Source organism: Agelaius phoeniceus, chromosome 2 (assembly GCF_051311805.1).
Source record: "Agelaius phoeniceus isolate bAgePho1 chromosome 2, bAgePho1.hap1, whole genome shotgun sequence".
In the NCBI taxonomy this organism is placed as follows: domain Eukaryota; kingdom Metazoa; phylum Chordata; class Aves; order Passeriformes; family Icteridae; genus Agelaius; species Agelaius phoeniceus.
In genome coordinates, this window is record NC_135266.1 from 50,199,881 (window position 1) to 50,218,581 (window position 18,701).

General features: G+C 34.7%; 1 protein-coding gene across 17 annotated transcripts in view; it reads left to right on the forward strand.

Moving 5' to 3' along the window:
• Positions 1-18,701, forward strand: part of MYCBP2 (MYC binding protein 2) — a 175,474-nt gene that overhangs the window by 123,645 nt on the left and 33,128 nt on the right. For 6 of the 17 annotated variants that reach the window (XM_054628261.2, XM_054628264.2, XM_054628275.2 and 3 more), the window contains 5 exons: positions 2,351-2,425; positions 4,367-4,591; positions 5,514-5,646; positions 8,329-8,454; positions 11,829-12,014. In XM_054628261.2, the coding sequence (XP_054484236.2) occupies positions 2,351-2,425; positions 4,367-4,591; positions 5,514-5,646; positions 8,329-8,454; positions 11,829-12,014 (745 nt within the window). The remainder of the gene's footprint in view (positions 1-2,350; positions 2,426-4,366; positions 4,592-5,513; positions 5,647-8,328; positions 8,455-11,828; positions 12,015-18,701) is intronic. The other 11 variants (XM_054628265.2, XM_054628266.2, XM_054628288.2 and 8 more) reach the window with 7 other exon arrangements.

Genomic DNA, 18,701 nt, shown 5'->3' on the forward strand with positions numbered 1-18,701 from the left:
TTCTAAGTTCTCACTACTTCATTTTAAATTTAAAATTTTATAGGAAGGAATATTGTACCCTGATACAATATTACATTCCCCAGGCAAACAAGGATTGCAAAATTTGTTTTTCCAAACCATTATTGCAATGGAAGAAAGAATTAATATTAATATGTAGGCTCCAGTGCTTGATCACAGAACCTCAGAAAGCTGAATGTTCTGTGGAAACACTGAAGGACATTGACAAAATTTTCTGTCATTGTTTTAAGCCTGATGGAAAGCAGTTGAAGAGTAAGACTATGTTGGATAAAATGTCAAGATGACTGCTTAAGATAAGTCTTTGTTTTGAAAAAGAATAACTGAGATTTTAAATGCTTCCTAATGGACCAATGATTTTTTGTGGCAAAACAAATTAATTTTTTTTAATCTCTGAAACTTTGAATTTATTGGGAAAACTATGAATTTCTAAAATGAGTTTTAGATCTTGGAAGGTAAAGTCTTGAAAGAAAGCATCAACTAAATCTACAGATGATAGCATAAGGGCTAAATCCAAAGCTTCTATCTAGTAGTTTCTCAGAATGAAAACCTAGTTCCCAAATAGCTGCCTGATCTATTCATCTAAACTGGTGTGCAGTGTTATAATAGGCAGGAAGTTCTCAAGTTCACAGAGCAAAACAGAGCTGCTAGTTTGATCTTCTTGGTGTTTCTAAGCCAGCATGGTCCCACTTCACTGCTGTTGGTTTCCCTTGTGTATGTTACACATAGAGCTCTACGTAGAAAAATAATCTTTGAAATTATACCTAAATATTTCAGGAATGGGTAGTCCATGTTTCTCAGTGGGAAGTCCATCAGAAAAAAGGCAATATGCTGCAGAGTAATAGAATCAGGCAGTTTAATTAGGTTGGATGCCTCTGAAGTACACTCATGAGGCACATGTAGGCTTTTTATAGTTGCCATAGTTTTATGCTGAGTTGATAAACTTTTAATTTGCTAATCTTCCCATCTGAGACCCTTCCCCAGTGCCCCAGTGCATATATCACTAGTGCATGGCTACCTCCTTCAGTTGTGGGTAAAGGTACTCAGTTCTAAAGAAATGCTGGTTTTGTGACAATTTCCCTCTCTTTGTCAAAATGGCAGATCATTTGTATTATTGAAACTTAATGTTTACAAGCAGTATATAGTAGATGATTTGCTTCTATCATGTGATAAAAGTGTAGATTTGCTTACTTTTAACATGTTAGTGCTTTTTCAAGGAATACAGATGAAGCATGCCAAGGGTGTTTTGTACTTGTTTCTGCCTGAAAGGATTTACTGCCTTAGCTACTGTTAAATTTTAATGCAGGTGCCGAGCAGCGATTTCACTTGGTTCCCATATCAGGATGGGACAGGAAATTAGATTCTGATACTATGGTTCATTTAGATGAAATGGGTGCTTTGTCAAAGGGATTCCATCACAAATATCATAAATAAGATTGTTACTACTGCTATATGTATACTATTCTTTCATTTGACAGAAACAGTGAAAATTTCTTTGAAATGAGTAGGAACTAGCCTATGGAGAAAAGATGGCTTCTTTTTCATGTTTTCCAGTGATTCAAAAATGCTGTCCTCACTGTTTTGTGGGAAGAAAAATTAAGCAGAACAGCAGTGCTTATTTAAATAGTGTATGCAATTGGTTATAAAATTAGTGATGTCTTTCTGGCAGCTATATTTGGGTTACAGTCATTCATAACAAACTAGTTAATGCATTGTATGTTTTACAAAACTAATGGAATCTTAGCAATTGTTCTCCATATAGCACTGAAGTTTTTGGCTCTGGTTAAAAGTACAATTTTGATGTGCAAACTGGTGAAATCATTCTGTGCAAGTGAACTCCTTTCAGCAAGAGAGCTTAGCCCTTCTGCATCTCTTTGGTTCTGACTGGGTGACTAAAATTCTGTGTGCACTTGTCCTGCACTGGTTGAAATCATCTTTCAGAACAGGAGACCATCTCACTAGAAAACTGGTTTGTGATGGGACCAGCTACCATTTCTTTGTAACAGAAATATGAGATTTTCTGTGTCTGAAGTCTCAAGCTTTGTAAGAGATGTCTGGCTCTTAATTTCAGTAAATGGCATGACACACTACATCCATTTTGAGCTTTTGACATACTAAACTGTTTCTGTGTAATGGATGATTTGCCATGGTGAGCAATGGACTCAGGTGACTTGATTAGGAAAATAAAACTTTCCCCTTTTGCAAAACATTCTACCAGTAAATTTACTTGAGGAGAAACTTTGCATTATACTACCTTGAGCTTCTTCCTCCAATATTTCTTTGTTCCCATTTCTTTGTTGATGTGTGTCTCTTTTTTTCAAACTTTGTTGCTCAGAATGTCTTTAATGCTAGCCAAGGAGTAAGGGATTTGGACTTTTTTTCATGGACTTCCAAAGCTTTACCCCCTAAGGTGAGTTAAATTACAGGAAAAGTCAAACTGTATCTCGTGTTTTCAGAATGCATCTTATGACTCAACTTTATGCTCAATATTCTTTGAAGTCTGTTTTACTGTGACTTATTTTTATAGGAAGTAGCAGATTTGCATTTAGTGCTGTATCTGTGTCTCTTTCTTCTAAAATGAGAAAAAAGTACTAGGGCAGATTATTGAATTTTTCTTAATTAATAAGTAGTGCTCTCCTTTTTTAGCAAACCAAATTAGAAATTCAGGGAGGTGGCCTAGTAACATAACAAAGCTTTTCATTCTCTCTTAGAGCAGAATTTACTGGTAAATATTTTTCTGTTATTAGAGGCTCCACATAAAGTTGTGGCATCTAATAGTATGATATTTGTAGCAGTAAAGCCACCACACAGATATTTAATAAATACTCTGACCCTTCTTAATGGGTTTTTTAAAATTATTTAATTCTAGGAACATGACATATTATGTACAGTTAAGCTGTTTAAATTGACTGTAGAAGTGTTTGTCTGAATATCAGTTCTGTAATGTTTTGAGATGGACTTTATTTTGGTGTGAACTTTGTAATGAAGACAATAATGTGAAGTACATTTCGGTTTCGAGATTTTAAAACTTGTTTGTCCACTGGTTGTTTTTCCCCAGAATGGCAGACTTTATTATGTCAAGATCTAAACTATGTTTAAATTGTCTTTTTTTTTTTCTCTCAAACCAGTTTACCTCAGCTTGCATTAACTTGCTTTTTAAGTTACATATTTACATAATAGAATCATTTTTGTATAGAGCCTTCTTGAAAAAAAATGCTGTATTAGTCTGGACACATGCACAGACTTCCATACCAAAAAAAGCTGAAAACATGGATCAGAGAGAGATCAGAGAGGAGATCAGAGGAAATTTGCATTCATTTAAAAGTAAATAATGTAACCAGAAGTTTGGTTTAAATCTGACCAAGAAAGTATTCTTTATCAGAGCAGGGAGTGAACTCCTGGAAGGTGTTTTTGTGGGAGATTGTCAAGGCAGATAGTATCAGCATATTCAGAAGAAATTAAATTTAGAGAAATCAGATTGATAAATAGACAGTAAAGAAAATAGGTATACCCTGTATCATTCATAATAAAAAGGTTTTAAGGTATATAAGGGACCACTAGTAAAGATTTTTATGCTGCTTCTAAAAAGCTTCTCCTGTTGCTGAACACAGTAAACTGAATGAGGTGAACCACTGGCTGCATCCAGCAGGGCATTATGTAGTCTGTAACTTTTAGGTGTTCCTTTAAAAGTACCTATGACTTTCAGTACAATGGAACTTGCTCCTGCTTCTCACTTGGATTCTTCTGAAATAAATGCACATTTGTTACTCCTATCCCTCATGGTTTTCTGTATAAAAGGGTTTCAGTTAAGCTGTTGCTGGCTGAAAAATCTAGGGTAATTTTTCTTTTCTTTTAGTAACTACCACTTTTTTTGGTAAGAAATTCAAAGTGTTTTCTGACTTCAGGTTTGGATATATATTTCATCACCAAATAGTATGAAATAATATTAAATTTCCTTTCCATAGCCCCAGACTTTAACAAAATCTCACAAATAGAGCAGGAGGAATGAATGTGTATCCTGAGAAATGTCAGTGAGGGTAAAGGTTTAGTGAAAGCAGTTAGATTAAATAATTTGTATCTGATGTTAGATATGAGCTATTATTTTATATAAATGGTTGCATTTATACCACTTTTGCTTGAAGAGTAATGTCAGGAGTAATTCAATTAATATGCAATTTAATAGTAGTTAGTTGTTCAGCACTGCACACTAAAATTAGCAATGTAACTAGGGTATCCTTTAGCTCTGAAATTTACCTTTTGTAGTCTTTAAGTAAGTGTTTCTTATCTCAGTAGTTTAAAGGTGGTATTAATGGGTTTTATTCTGTTCTGCCTTTTTTTTTAAATTTCTCAGGAATCTAGGTCTAATGCTGATGATTTTTTCAAAGACCTAAATTCACACTGCCCACAGGAAGCAGTGATGCAAGAACAAGACATGCCATTCCTTCGAGGTGGACCTGGAGTGTACAAGGTAGTGAAGACTGGCCCATCAGGTCACAACATCAGAAGCTGCCCTAACCTTAGAGGTATCCCAATTGGAATGTTAGTTCTGGGAAACAAAGTCAAGGCAGTGGGCGAGGTATGGATCCTTGTAGCTTCAGTTCATGTCTTCATAGATACCAGTATATAACAGTAGTAACCACAGCAAAAGAATCTGCCTCTGTCCAGGTTTGCTTTTCCCCTCCTCATGCTAAATACTGGCCTTTGACCTTTGTTTATGTTAGCAGTACTAATGCAGTCGTGTCTCTTGCCTTTTTGCATTGATTGGAATAATGTTGAAATTGCACTGCAGTTACCTATGCTTGCTTATGTATTTCTGTTACAGTATTCCTTACAAAACTGTGTTTCTTGATCTACTTTTTTGTCCTATTCTTTGAAAGAATTCTGTTTCATGATAAAATGTTTTCCTAGGACCTAACCATTTAACAAATTCCTGTTTCTCTTTGCTGATTGTATCAATTTGTTTAGTTGCTGAACTATTGTTATTGTTCTGGGTTGTCCAGTTGTGGTATTTTAAAATATTTTAAATGGTTAAGAAGGGCTTAAGGATGAAGTGTGTCATGCTATTTCCTAAATATAATATCAGGAACAAAATTAATACTCATAAAAACCTTTCATGTATATCTTGGTATTATAATTCTCCTGTTGCCACCATCGATTAGAAGGTATATCTTGGTGACTATTTCCCTCCAGTTTTTATTTAGGCTTATGTGAATTTTCTGAAGTTGTGGTGTTGGTGTTTTGCTTCTTCTGAACATAAATAGGTCTAAAATTTTTGGAATTACTCCTAAATGTAAATATGCCATAAATAGGTTTGGTACTTCAGTCTGCCTCAGCCTGTGGCCTTAATTTAAGAAACTTTTTTTTTTTTTTAACATTTACTTTCTAATAGAAAGATTGAAATTTAATGTGTTTTCCAGATACTATAAGTAGTTGCTGAATTGTACTACTGAATTATTTGAGAAGTCAATGAATTGTGCTTTTTTATGTGTGTGCATCAGGTGACTAATTCAGAAGGTACGTGGGTGCAAATGGATAAGAACAGCATGGTAGAGTTCTGTGAAAGTGATGAAGGCGAGGCATGGTCATTAGCTAGAGACAGAGGTGGAAACCAGTACCTTCGACATGAAGATGGCAAGTGGTTGTTTTCTTTTATTTTTTTAATTTAAAAAAATAAGTAGTCTGAACAAGAGAAATAAAGAAGTATCTGAGTTTTGAGCAGGTATAACATTAGCTTATGTATTTTCATTTGAAATGCATTGCACGGTCAGACTTAAAAGTTGTTTATAAACATTCTTTGAATGATTTTTTTTAAAAACCAGTCAAATTATTTCTGTAGTATTTCTTCTGTACCAATTAAGGTTATGGGCAATAATTTTAACCATCTTTTTTCTTGTAGCTCTGGGGTTAATTTTTATGCATCTGTTTTCCAAAAAGTATCTTTATGAAAAGTTTTGACCTCAGCAGTTATACTCTGCTTGTGTTTTTAGGTCACACTTATTGTCAGCCTCTTATCTGTTCATTTTAACAGACTCTTCGCCATTTTTCTGGTTTTCACATTTGCTGCTGAAATTCATTTCACACATAGATACTCTAACAATTATCATCACATTACTGTATTAGAACAAAGCAATTCCTTGCTAATACATAAGTATTTCTGTAGACTGTTGCAGCTTGACTTTCAGGTGTAAAACCTTCTGCAAAGAAGGGGAATAGTCAAGAGTTTTTCATTAAATATATAAATGTTTATGTAATATTTCAAACACTCCTTTAGAAGTCATAGCTTTTCTAATTTTAGTTGTGTCTGATAATGTCAAGTTGTGAGGTGCTCAAAGAGCCCAAGTAGATTCCATAAACTAAATAATTGTGAATTGGAACAGTACCTTATTGTTGAAAGCACAGGTATTCAATAATAGGGTTGATAAATTCATTATTTTCTATTTTTATACAGGATTGTTTGCTTTTCCAGTAGAAAATAATTTATCTGAAATCAATACATTAAGCAGTGTGCAACAATTTCCATTCCAGAGTGCTTATTTTGAGAAATACATTTAAGTAACTTGACAGTATTTTGCATTTTTTAGTAGTTTTTCATCTTTAGTATTTGACTTATCATTTCATATTGTCTTAAATTTCTCAAAGTGTATGTGTGCTCTAAGAAAGAATTCACAAATCAGGAAGACTTTAAACAAGACCCTTGTTTGAAGGTTTGTCTTCAGATTCTTGATGTATAGGCACTGTTACTGAAGGATATCTTGGAATATAGCATTGCTCTCACAGAAAAACAGAAATGCAAGCTCCAGGCTTTGTGGACAAAACTCTGTAGTGGGATTTCTGCAATACAGCTCATAGAAATACCATCTTAGAAACTTTCTGATACAAATTCCATGCCTCAATGTAACAGTTGTTAATCTTTTCTAAATGAGTCTCTTTTTTACAGGTAGGGTGAAGGCAGATCTCTCTTGGGCATCTAGCTAAAGCAGTTTAAGCAGTTACCAGTGCAATTACTGAGATTTTTCAACCTGTTCTAGGTTCCTAGTCCACCTCAGTGCCATGTAAAACTTCCTGCACTCAAGCCATATCTGAAAGTTATTTTGAACTAGTTGCTTTTATTTGCAATGACATTATTTCAAAATAATTTATCATCAGTTTCAGTGCTTTTGCTAGAGGGAAATACTAAGGATCAGCAGGTGCTCTAGCTAGATTTGCAATTTTTTTTTTATTCATGAATAGCACCATCTTTCACATTACATTCATGTTCTTGTTATTTTAAAAAATTATAATTACATTTCTATAATGAGTAGGGTTTCTGTCAGAGACAAGGTAGAACTCTGAACAGCTAGATCTGTAGCCAGTTAAAGTACTACAGCAAGATCTAGAGTAGCTTCTGATTGAAAAAATTCTTGATCCTTTCTTTTATGACTAAATTTCCAACTTTCTAACTTTCTCCCTCATAATTTGTTTTTAACTTGAATAAGTTATGTAGAGTTTGTACTCTGAAATGCAGTTTTGTCCTGAAATGCCATTTTTTCAAAATTACTTTTTAAAGAGTTGTGATTTTTTTGTTTATTTTATCCATGTTAATTTTAGTACACTGACAAGAAAAAAAAATTTCAAGGTGCCAGCTCAAGCTTTTAAAAACATGAATTCAGGATATTTCTTCTGAATGCTTTCATATATACTGTCAGTTGGAATGGTATTTTTGACCACGTTAAGTCAGTAATTTCTCTGTAAATCTAAATAGTCTAGTGGATTCTGTCTCATTTATTTTAATTCTGCTGTAATTTTGAATATTATGAAATACTGCAGGTTGATTTGGGTTGGAAGTTGCTTTAGTGTCATACAGAAAGTAAAATTATAGTACTCATTTACAGATACCAATAAATTTGTCAGGAAAAAATGTCTTGTGTTCCATGAACTATCAGAGGTAGCCACAATTAAATGTTTATTGGCTCTGAGTTTGTCACTCTGAAAACCATCCTTTGTCCACCTTGCTTTGTCAAAGGGATTTTAACAATTGCTGTGCAAAGAATAAACACTGCTGAATGATGTTACTGGAAAAAAACGTGTCAAATAATGGCATAGCTGCCAACAACTCAGTCAAACAAAAACAGTCTAGGTAGTATTAAGTCCTCTGTCTTGTTATTTTTAGAGCATGAGTTCTGAAGTACAAGTGTGGGGTTTTTTTAAGAGAATTTAGTCGAGAGGAAGAGTGCTATTGGTGGAAATAATATCACCTTTTGCTTTGTACTCATCTTTCTAGTGGAAATCCATTACTCAGAGGTCTAACCCCAAAGTGATGTGGTTTTTTTACAGAGCAAGTCCTTCTAGATCAAAATGTGCAGACTCCTCCCCCAAGTCCTTTTTCAATACAAGCTTTCAGTAAGGGGACAAGCTGTAGTAATGGACAAGGGTTTGATTATGGCCTTGGAAATAACAAAGGTATGTTTTTACACTCATATTTTTAATAGCTATATTTTATTACTCATTTTCTGCTTTTCAAGGCACCACAGGTCTTCTCCAAAGCAATAGTATAATGAATTGCAAAGTGTTAAAACTGCTTTTGTCTCTGCTTTAGTTTCACTCAGTCTAAGTATTGTGTATAAAAAGACTCAAGATTTGGAAGTTAGTTTGGGATTTCTGCAGTGGTAGGCACAAAACTGAAATGCTGGAATGAAAAATACATGTAAAACAAGATTAGAAAACTATTTGATTTAGAAAGCACGTTTTTAAAAGTCCAGAAACATTTGTCATCTTTCTTCATAATTTTAAAATGCCTTTAGTGAGTTAACAAGATAAAACATGCCATTTAAAATTTGTTGTGAAATTAAAAAAAGAAGTTATAAAACTGAAGTTGCCTTTCAGTCATCTGGATACCAGTCATCTGGATACCAGTTACAACTGCTGGGAAATAAATAAAGTCTAGTTTCTTTTACTGATATAAAACAGTTGTTTCTTTTAATCATGGTTTATTTTGTTGGCAAGACCTAAATACATATATGAAAGCCATCAGAATAAACTCAATCTGCATGCTTTCTATTCATTTCTTTGTTAGTTCTAGCAGATCTAATAATACAGAAGGGACTTTCCATGAGGTTCTTGAGAAATATTCCTGAACCATGGAGCTCTGTGGTTTTATTCTTACATTGCTCTAGCCTATGCCACTACAAATAAGGGCATAAGGTGTTCTATGTGTTTTGTAGCACCAGCATATATTTCTTCATGGTATCCTAAATAAAAGAATTTAAAACTTACTTTAAAGCAGAGAAGATTAGAAAAATAACTATTCCTAAATAGTCTATTCTGTTAATGTCACAACATGAAATAGCTCTATATCATTTCACAGTGATTTACTGTGTAGAAAGGGGTCCATACTTGTCTATGCATTGTTATAGGAAACCCTCTTTTTTGGACAAAGGCTGAATAAGTTGAAGCATTTTCCTTTTGTTTTTTAGAGCCTTTTAAACCATCTTTTCCCAGTTCATCCTTATTCATTTCAGAGTAGTGGTGGAATCACAAAAGTGGAAGTATTTAAGATCTGAGGCAGTATTACAGCTTGTCTCTCAGTGTCAATTGTGTAATAGTGCAGAAATATTATCTGTTCTTTTTTTTTGCAGAAATCTATTAAGACAAAAATTTTTTTGTTCTGTGTTGTCCGAAGATAAAATCTTAGAGATAAATATGCTATATTAACAGGCATCCTGATTTCTAAAGACATTGTGATTCTCTTTACTACATTTTAAGCCAGTCAAAGGTATTTCTTTGGGATGATACAGTTACAAAACATTTGGACGCTACTCCTGGCATTGAATTCACTACTATTTTGTATGCATTATTTTCTCAAGATACCCTCAAGCTGTGATATTTAGTGTGAATGAACAACTCAGCTACATGGCTTCATTCTATCTGTGTACTGTATTTCCTTTTGAATTGCCCAAGAGTTGTTGGCAACTATATTGAAAGAATAATGGTCTTACTTTCCCAAAAATAGAATTCTTCAGCTGTACCATTACTTTCTATGCAGTCTTTCTGTATTCTCAGGTCTAAGAAGCTCTGAGTTTTGTGAAAAATAAAAAATAGAAGGCACAGGCACAATCTCTTAGGGGAATTTGCCAAGGAAGCACTTCTTTGGAGGGGCTTGTTTGTTAAAAGTACTTTTATAGGAATGCCCTGGTTTTGATGAAATTTCAGTCCCATCCAAGAGTGTTTCAAAATAACTGATCAAATGTAAAGATCTCCATAATAGGTGTGTAGTTCTACAGTAGGTAAGAGTTTCCTTCTGTTAAACCATTAATTTTAGGTTTACATTATTACCTGCAAGAAAGAAGACTTAACTCCCCCAAAAAATCTGTTTGATTTAGCTATGTCTTCTCTCTTCCAGCTTTCTGTGTCACAGGCAAGTTTTTAATATTCCTCATGATTGGCCCTACCCACCTCCATCTTTGATTATTGTGGGCAGATGACTGTCAGCTTCTTCTCAGATATTCTTCCCTTTAAAATAATTCCTCTTTTTAGGAATTAGGCTCATTACATTTAATAATAATAGTTTGTCAGACATGTAAATCACAGAATGGCTGGGGTTGCAAGAGATCTTACAGATCACCTTAGGTCCAAAACCCCCTAGATCAGGTTGTTCACTCACTTCTAGGTTTTTAAGGTAGGAATGATTGATGCTGAAGTGCAGATTCCAGTAGGTTTTAGGTATGCTACTTCCAAAAGAGTGAAATAAAATTGATTCATTGATTCCTCTAGATGATTATTTAAAAGGGCATTCGAGCTATTTTCTGGTATTTTGTCATCTTAATTTTTAACCCAAAATATCAAGAAAACAAATTTAACTTTTCAGTTCTTGGGTAATACAGGGTTTGATTCATCTGCTGGTATGTCCCTAATTCCTTAAAAAGATAATTTATAATAATCAAAAAATGTTGTAAATTCTGTATCAGCTGCTAAAATTCTTTACTAGGTTTTCTACAATGCTGTCAAAATTATAGGAATGTGCAGAATTAAGTGACATTGTTAGGATTTGTCTGGTGATGGTTCAGATCAAGAATTTGAGAGAATCTCAGGTGTCTCCTACCTCATATTACTAAGTATACTTCAAGTTACAACATGGTGTGGCCTTCTTACTGAGGCGTCATGTATTTCTAATGCTCACATAGAGTTCTTTAAAAATTGGCATTCAGAAATTAAAACTCTTGATTTTAACATCGAGTTTATTAATTATAAATTATAATTTATAAATTAGTTTATTGAATGCCTTCATTTGCCTCACAGTAAATGTAGGTAATTCTTCAGAAAACCAATTCCAATTCTTAAGTGGTACTTACGGATTTTTTAAATTACCTTCAATCTGACCTTGAAAAACAGTGTAACAGAATAGTTTTTAAAATATTTGCAAAAATGAGCAAATATTTACTAAAATACTGGCACAGAAATACATTTGCCAAGCCTAATTACATGTTAGCTTTCCCTTTTCATCAGTTTTTCTAATGTTTTTTCTGCATGTACTGTTGCATGTGTGTGTTACTGTAAATGCTAGGGATTTCTGTTTTTTCTTTGGCTGCTCTTCATTTTTTAGCAAGGCAAATATAAATCTCTATTTTGAAATGTTTAAAATAATTGCAGTAAAATATCCATGAGCCTTAAAAAATAGTAATTTTATTGCCATGCATGGAGTGAGATTTTTATGTTTAGCCACAACCAGAGTTGTATGTGGCTAAATGAGATGTATGAGCTTTCTCTCTTACCATCATTGAAACTTTGAGTACCATTTTACTCTGCCTTTGTGGAGAATGACAGGTAACAGGTTGTAGTTTTGACTGTTTTGCCCACTACAGGTGACCAACTGAGTGCCATACTGAATTCCATTCAGTCACGGCCAAATCTCCCAGCTCCTTCCATCTTTGATCAAGCTGCAAAAGCTCCCTCTTCCCTTGTCCACAGTCCATTTGTGTTCGGACAGCCCCTTTCCTTCCAGCAGCCTCAGCCACAGCTTCAGAGTAAGTTTGTCAGCCTTACCTGCCTCATCAGTCCATTTCTGCAGCTTTCACATTGCTGTTCTCAGTTGCTTACCAGCTGCTAACCATCCCACAGTGCACCTTTCTGGGTTTGTTTGTTTTAAGTTTTTCATGATTCAGAAGCATGTGAGGTAATGCTCCCAAAGAAGTATACTTGTTCAACTTTAATTTTTATATTGACAGTATTTTGGGTTTGTATGTGTTCTTCACCATAGACAAGTCATGAAAGTGCATTTCCAGTATTTTATGCAACTCTGGTTTATAAATGAGGTAAATATTTTATATAGTACAAAATGTTGATAATTCTTTTAACATCAAAAATGCACTGCAGAAAGCACGTAGGTATTAACTTTTCTTACTTCCTAAATTTCTATTTTTGTTATTGCTCCTAACTTCAGGGATGTAGCAGGACAGTGGGAATAACTTGGCTCTACTCATAAGAAGTGTTTTGTTAGTTTTCTGTTGGGTGCTCATAAGATTGGCATGCTAAAGAAAGTTTGCTAATCTGATGGGAGGACAGGAAACTGTTTTGATTAATGAAAACTAAAAGCTCAGCATTCGTGATGGATAGCTGATACTGCACTAAATTCTCTCTTACATGCAGGACAGTTACAGCACAGGTCACAGGAATACTCCTTTATGCCTGTCTCCCACAAACTGTCTCTCTGAGGTGCCTCAGCTCTTTCTTGTTGACCTTGTCAGTCATTTCAGTGTCTGTGTACATGCAGTCCTGCACCTCTCCAGCTCAGCTTATTGAAGTTACAGTGAAGTCCTTCATGCGAGAGCTAGATTAAGATTTCTAATTTGCTTTTATGAGGATTGTCAGAAATCTTTTGACTGTGATCTTCTGTAGTTCTGCTGGACTCTACACCAACATCCTGTAGTTCTGGTGGACTTTACACCACCATCAAAGCAAAATATTCCAAACTCTACTCAGATAAACAGCTGACTGCCAGTGGCACCAGCACACTCTCATTGAGAATTTGTCAAATATTTATTCTTTCCTATCACTTCTAGGGTTTTTTTTCTGTTGTTCAGAGAGGTAAAATCAGTTACTCAGCTTTGCATCAAAAATAACCCTAATTGTCTTATTTCAAATTTCAGATTATTTGTCCTTTAGCATTTAAACTCATATTGTATGAAAACAAAAGCTTTTTGATTGCACAACAACATTTCTCAATGGATTTTTCTGTCCAAGATGTGTAGATAAACTGTATTCAGTAAGGTACATCCATGTTTTGTGTTTTAATAAGGATCCAGTTCAAATTGAAGCCTTTTTTTTGTCAGGTAGGGGAGGAGCACTGCTAGTCTACCAAATAAAAACATGATGAAACTGGAAATTTTTTTTTGAATTTGTGTCTGATTTGGGATCTTAGCTTAGTACAAGGTCTCAACCAATTTGGTGATTTGCCCTTCCAGAAGGGAAAAAATTGTCAGCCTGAACTGGTGTACTGGTCGCTGACTGTGATTTGATGCATAGACTTTTTTTTAAACAGTTTATTATCCAGTGTCAGGTTTGATGAAGATAATGTAAATTATTCATAAAGGAGAGAAATATTAATATTTTTGTTTTCACAAAATTTAAGAATAATATGGGAGATTTCTTGTTTAAATATACTTAGACTTTTGCAAACTTGTTCATCCTCCATTTGCAAGTACATCCAAATTCAGCATATAGTCAGGGATGCCTGTAAGACTGTATCATTATACTTTTTCATCTAATAGTTTTATGCAGTTGTATTAGAACTGTAACAGAAACTCATTTTAAGTATGCAATTTTAATTAATTACTTTTAAATCACTTCATAGCCTCCTGCTACCAAACATAATTAAAAGTCAAATCCACTAAACAGCATATCTTGAGTCCATATCAAGTCAATTGAATTTTTGCCCTAGACATGCTTAGTTTTACTTTCCAATTACATGCTCCATCCTTAAGTGCTTCCTGCAGTAAAGTTAGATTTTAAAATTAAAATGAATGCTTATAGTCAGTATACTGTTTTATTAAATGGACTAATGGTAGTCTAATAGTTGAAAGAAGTTGTGCCAGCCTAGATTTTCCTGTCTGCAGATGTTATACACTAAATGCCAATCTTGATTGCAAGTCAGCCTAAATAGTTCAGTCAACTGTTTACATTTTCTGTTCTTTCTCAAATATCTCTATCCCTGGGGAGAAATTTGGTTTGGCATAATTCTGAGGAAAGCTCAGAAGAATGAATTCCTGCTGAATGCCCTCTAGAATGATTTCCTTAATTTAGATTTTTATAATAGGAAGACAAATCTTCATCTGATATAAACATACTTTGTGCTGGTGACAGATTATAGTTTTCCTTGGAAGTGTTTGTAGGTAGCTGGTTTTTCAGGTGATTTTTGTCCTTGAGGTTTGGTTTGCAAATTCACTTAAGAAAGAAGGAAAGGACTTGTCACAACCTTCTATCCTCCAACACAGTGTCTGGTTATTTTTTTCTGAAATACTACAGTTTAGGACAGTCACCTCCTGAGATATAATGCTTGAAGAAATAAAAAGTGCCTCTGTTACTCCTTTCACATCATAAATGAGTTACGACAGCACTCTGTGTTAAATCAAAGAATTTGTTGCAGAAGGGATATTAGAAAAAACAAAATGGAAACTGTTACTCAGTTTTGTGTTACTTGCTAGAAATCTCTGAATGGCTGATTGTTCTGTCCTGCTTAATTCCTTTGCTGCTTTTCAGACATAGTTATACAAGAGATTGTTTTCTTTTTCACAGGGACAGACAAGGTACTCTTGCCATTTATTTTAATTCTTTGTCAGGCTTGTGTGGAACTAAAAGTTCAGAAAAGGTAGAAGAGCTGGCAAAACCTACCTTAGAGTACAGGAACATCTGTATTGACTTGGAGCCTTAGCAAGAATTTTTTTCCAGTAAGATCACAAGTTTATGTATGTTTCTTCCTTGGATATTTGACCAAAACAGGCTGTAATTGCTGCAGCCTGCTTATGCTTGCTTCTGAGAAGCCTGTAAGATCATCAGTAACAGATTTGCTTGTGCAAACTGCCATACCCACAAGATTATTACTGTTGCTTGATTTATTTGTCAATGAACTTGGCTAAAAGCATAGAAGACAAATTTCCATTGAGTTCTGATTGTAGGGGAAGTGAGGAAGCCTAGAGGGTCATGGAAGATCTTGTTTCTCAACCTTCAGCAATATATGCTAGGTCATAAATCTCCTTAGATGTGGCAAGTGTAGGTAACAGGATTTGGCATGCTGTCCAGCATCAGTTACCAAAATTTGATGATTGGCTGTTGAGCTCTGAAGTTAAGGAGGGTAGTGTGAGACTTTGCAGTCACCAGTGTTAGAGCTTTATGCCATGGTTCCTCACGCCTGAGTTGATACTGCAAATGAGGGATGGATTTCTGGGCTGAAAAGCTTTGGGCCCCCATGATTTCTGCTATGTTAACTTCCCTCCCTCCCAGCAGCCATGCAGCTTGTTTGAGGTACTGTTTCCTGTCCAGGCAGAAGCTGCAGTGCTGAGCTGCTGTTCAATGCAGTGTCCTGTCAGCTGCTTCCTTTGCAGTTTGTGCTGCAGAGCTGCAGTCCAACCATCCATCATCAGCTCCTGCCATTCTTGTCAGGAGTTCCTCCATACATCCTTTCACTATTGTGCAATCAGTTTCTTTTTGGTTTTGTTCCTTTCCCATTTAGGTGCTGGTGAAATTGCATTTAGAACCACAGTGCTTCTCTCTGCATTTTCTAAAACTGTGGAGGGGGCACAAAAGACCAGCACACATATGAAGCACATAAGATGTGGTTCTTGGAAGTGTCTCAGTAAAATTGAGAGAATCTTCTCAACCAGGCATGGTGATCTCTTCTGTGTGTGATTTAATCATCAGTTAAACCAATGACAACTTATCTAATTGTTTTTTCATAATTTAAAAATTAAAAATAATGATACCTTGATATTGCCAAGGTATCATTCCTGAAAATTTGAGCTAAATTAAATGGTCCCATAACCTAGGCTTTTCAGGTTCTATAGGCAAGGGTACATATGAAACATACATTTGGCCAGGTCAATCCAAAACCGTCCTCAGAGGGCTGGTATGGTAAAGGCTGGAAAAAGAGTACAAATTGTGTCAGGTGTTTTTTTAGAACTAATCTCTTCATATCACATCTTCAGAAGTTGTAGTTACAAATTGGAAAAGCATAGATTTCTTTTTTTTATGTACCTTTCCAGGACAGGAACATTTCTTTCAGCTCAAGTGTTAGTGTTCCAAGCCCCACCATTGGTATAGAATATTGCTAATATTTTTCTCATTATAGCATATTTCAGCTTTTGCTTTAATTCATTCACTCATATCCCCACTTTAACCATACTAAATACGTTTTTCTTTTTAATATTCAAGCTTTTTTTTAAATTCAGTGCATTCTTTTATTCATGGAAAAATAATTTCTAAAAAAGTCCTAGTCCTGCTGTTAGTATGACATTTGGCATTTTCAGGAGGTGAAGAAAGATATGTTGATTGCAGTGCTTGAGGAGATTGAACTGACAGCTGTATTGTAGTTTCCATGTCAGTAAAAGTGAGTGAAAGAAGAATGCATTATTTTTAAGAGGCATCCATTGCTTAGGCAGCACAGCAAAGGCAGGTCAGTGCTTTCCTTCATTGTGATGCAGAAAAGCAGTGGCATTTCAGAAGAAACTTAACGTTAACTCCATTTTCCAGTGGCATTTTACATGATGGTTACAGAGTTTGCTTAAAAAAGTTTCACATGAGCCAGTCAGTGGTATGTCTTGCTTCCTAGGTTTCCTCAGAGCATCCTGGCATTGAAATTGAATTGCTTCTTATGTCTCCATATTGGGTAGCTTTTCAAGCTGGAGCTGTTTCCATGTTGAAGGAAAGCATGACTAAAGGCACACTGTCACATTTGAATGGCTCATGAGACAGCCTTGCCTGCCTTGTATTTCAAGTCTTTGTAGTCTTTGAGGATGTTTCAGGAAGAGGGAGCCCTAATCAAAATGTTGGTCCCTGAGGCTGTCCAGTTATCCTGGATATACATGGATTGTCATACTGCTTGGACCCACAGTCCCCTTGAAATGCTTTAGTTGTAGTAGTGCATCATTCAACACTAGATTACAGTATTATAAAATGTAAGTGTTCTCAGAGACAGAGTGAAAGAATGAAGTATAAATGTGCATTCATGAAAGTGGATTTCATAAAGATTTTCCTTTTGTTATTCGTACAGTGGGATGCTAGTGTATCAAATTGACAAAATTTTTAGGTTTGCTGCTACTGCTGTTTTGTGCTCCTAATGTTTGTCTGCCTTTTACCTTTAAAAATTGACTGAGTGACATCTTGTTGCTCAGAAGCTATATAGTTGTTATTGGATCTCTCAAAATAATTTGTAGGTATCAAAAGTAGGTAATACTGGTGTTAAATCTGTGTTAATACAGTGTTGAGAAATTAAGGATTCATTTCCTTTTTTAGAGAATGAAATTCTTACTTCAAATGTATGAACACCTTCTCATTGCAGTTTCTAGAACCATAGCTCATTGCATAAGGTAGTAGGCTTGGTAAGTTGAGTGTACAAGTTAATAAATGTATTACCAGGACAAAAAGGTGTCTTAAATAGTGTAGGAATTAAAATAATTTATTTTCAATACAACTACCTTACTCCATTTGTACAAAAGGGTGTATCTAAAACAGTATCTTCTAACATACACATTCTCATTACAATTACTACTTCAGTGAGAATTCTTTTTTTTTCCCCAAAGGAAGGAATAGGACTTAAAATTAAAACCAGGAAAAAAAATTAAATTATAGATGGAAATTAAAACTCCCTATTATTTCTCTCCAAGTTTAATTTTTGTGGAGTTGTATTTCTAACAGATTTGATGTCAGTACACTGTACTGAAATTATCTTGGATGACATCAGAATTTTTCTTAAATCAAAATTATTTTTAAGACCTGATACAGGTTTTTTTTTCATCTGTGTACTGTTGGGTAGACATTCATCTACTACTAGTTAGGTTTCTTGTATTGAGGAACTTCACATTACGTTAGTGAAGTTTTTCAAAACATTACATTATTGAGGTGCAATCACTCTTGAAAACAGAGTTTTGGTGTGTTTAATGTATTTTTTTCCATTCTTTCCAGTGATTAACTAGACTCCAAAACTAAATTAGATGTCCTCTAATTTTCACTAAAGAATGTGTAAATTGATCATCTGGAAGACCATATTGAAGTTCTAAATAATTATTTTATGAAGTTACAGATTAAATGTTAACATTTCAAATCCAGGTTCAGTTCAAAACTAGACACTGCTGATTTTTATAATAAACCATAAATGTCATTGGCTAGCCCTCATATATTACATTTTTAGATCCTAAAAACTAAGATTTAAATTGCAGCATTTTTAGATCAAGGAAGCTGATCTACTGCATTCCAATACAAACTACTGTCTGTCATTTAAAACTAAAGTAGGAATTCAGAATACATAACAAAGAAGATGCATATCATTTGAAATGCTATTGTTTTTATCTCTGCTGCTTTTCCATTGAATCTGTGCTGCTTCTGTGCAACTGTTTTCCACTGTAGAAACTCCATCCTGCTGCCTTGCTTCTCGTGAGCGTATTTACAAAAGTAGTGATGTAGCTGGGCCTGCCTCTGCTATTTCATCTCTCTCTCACAAACTG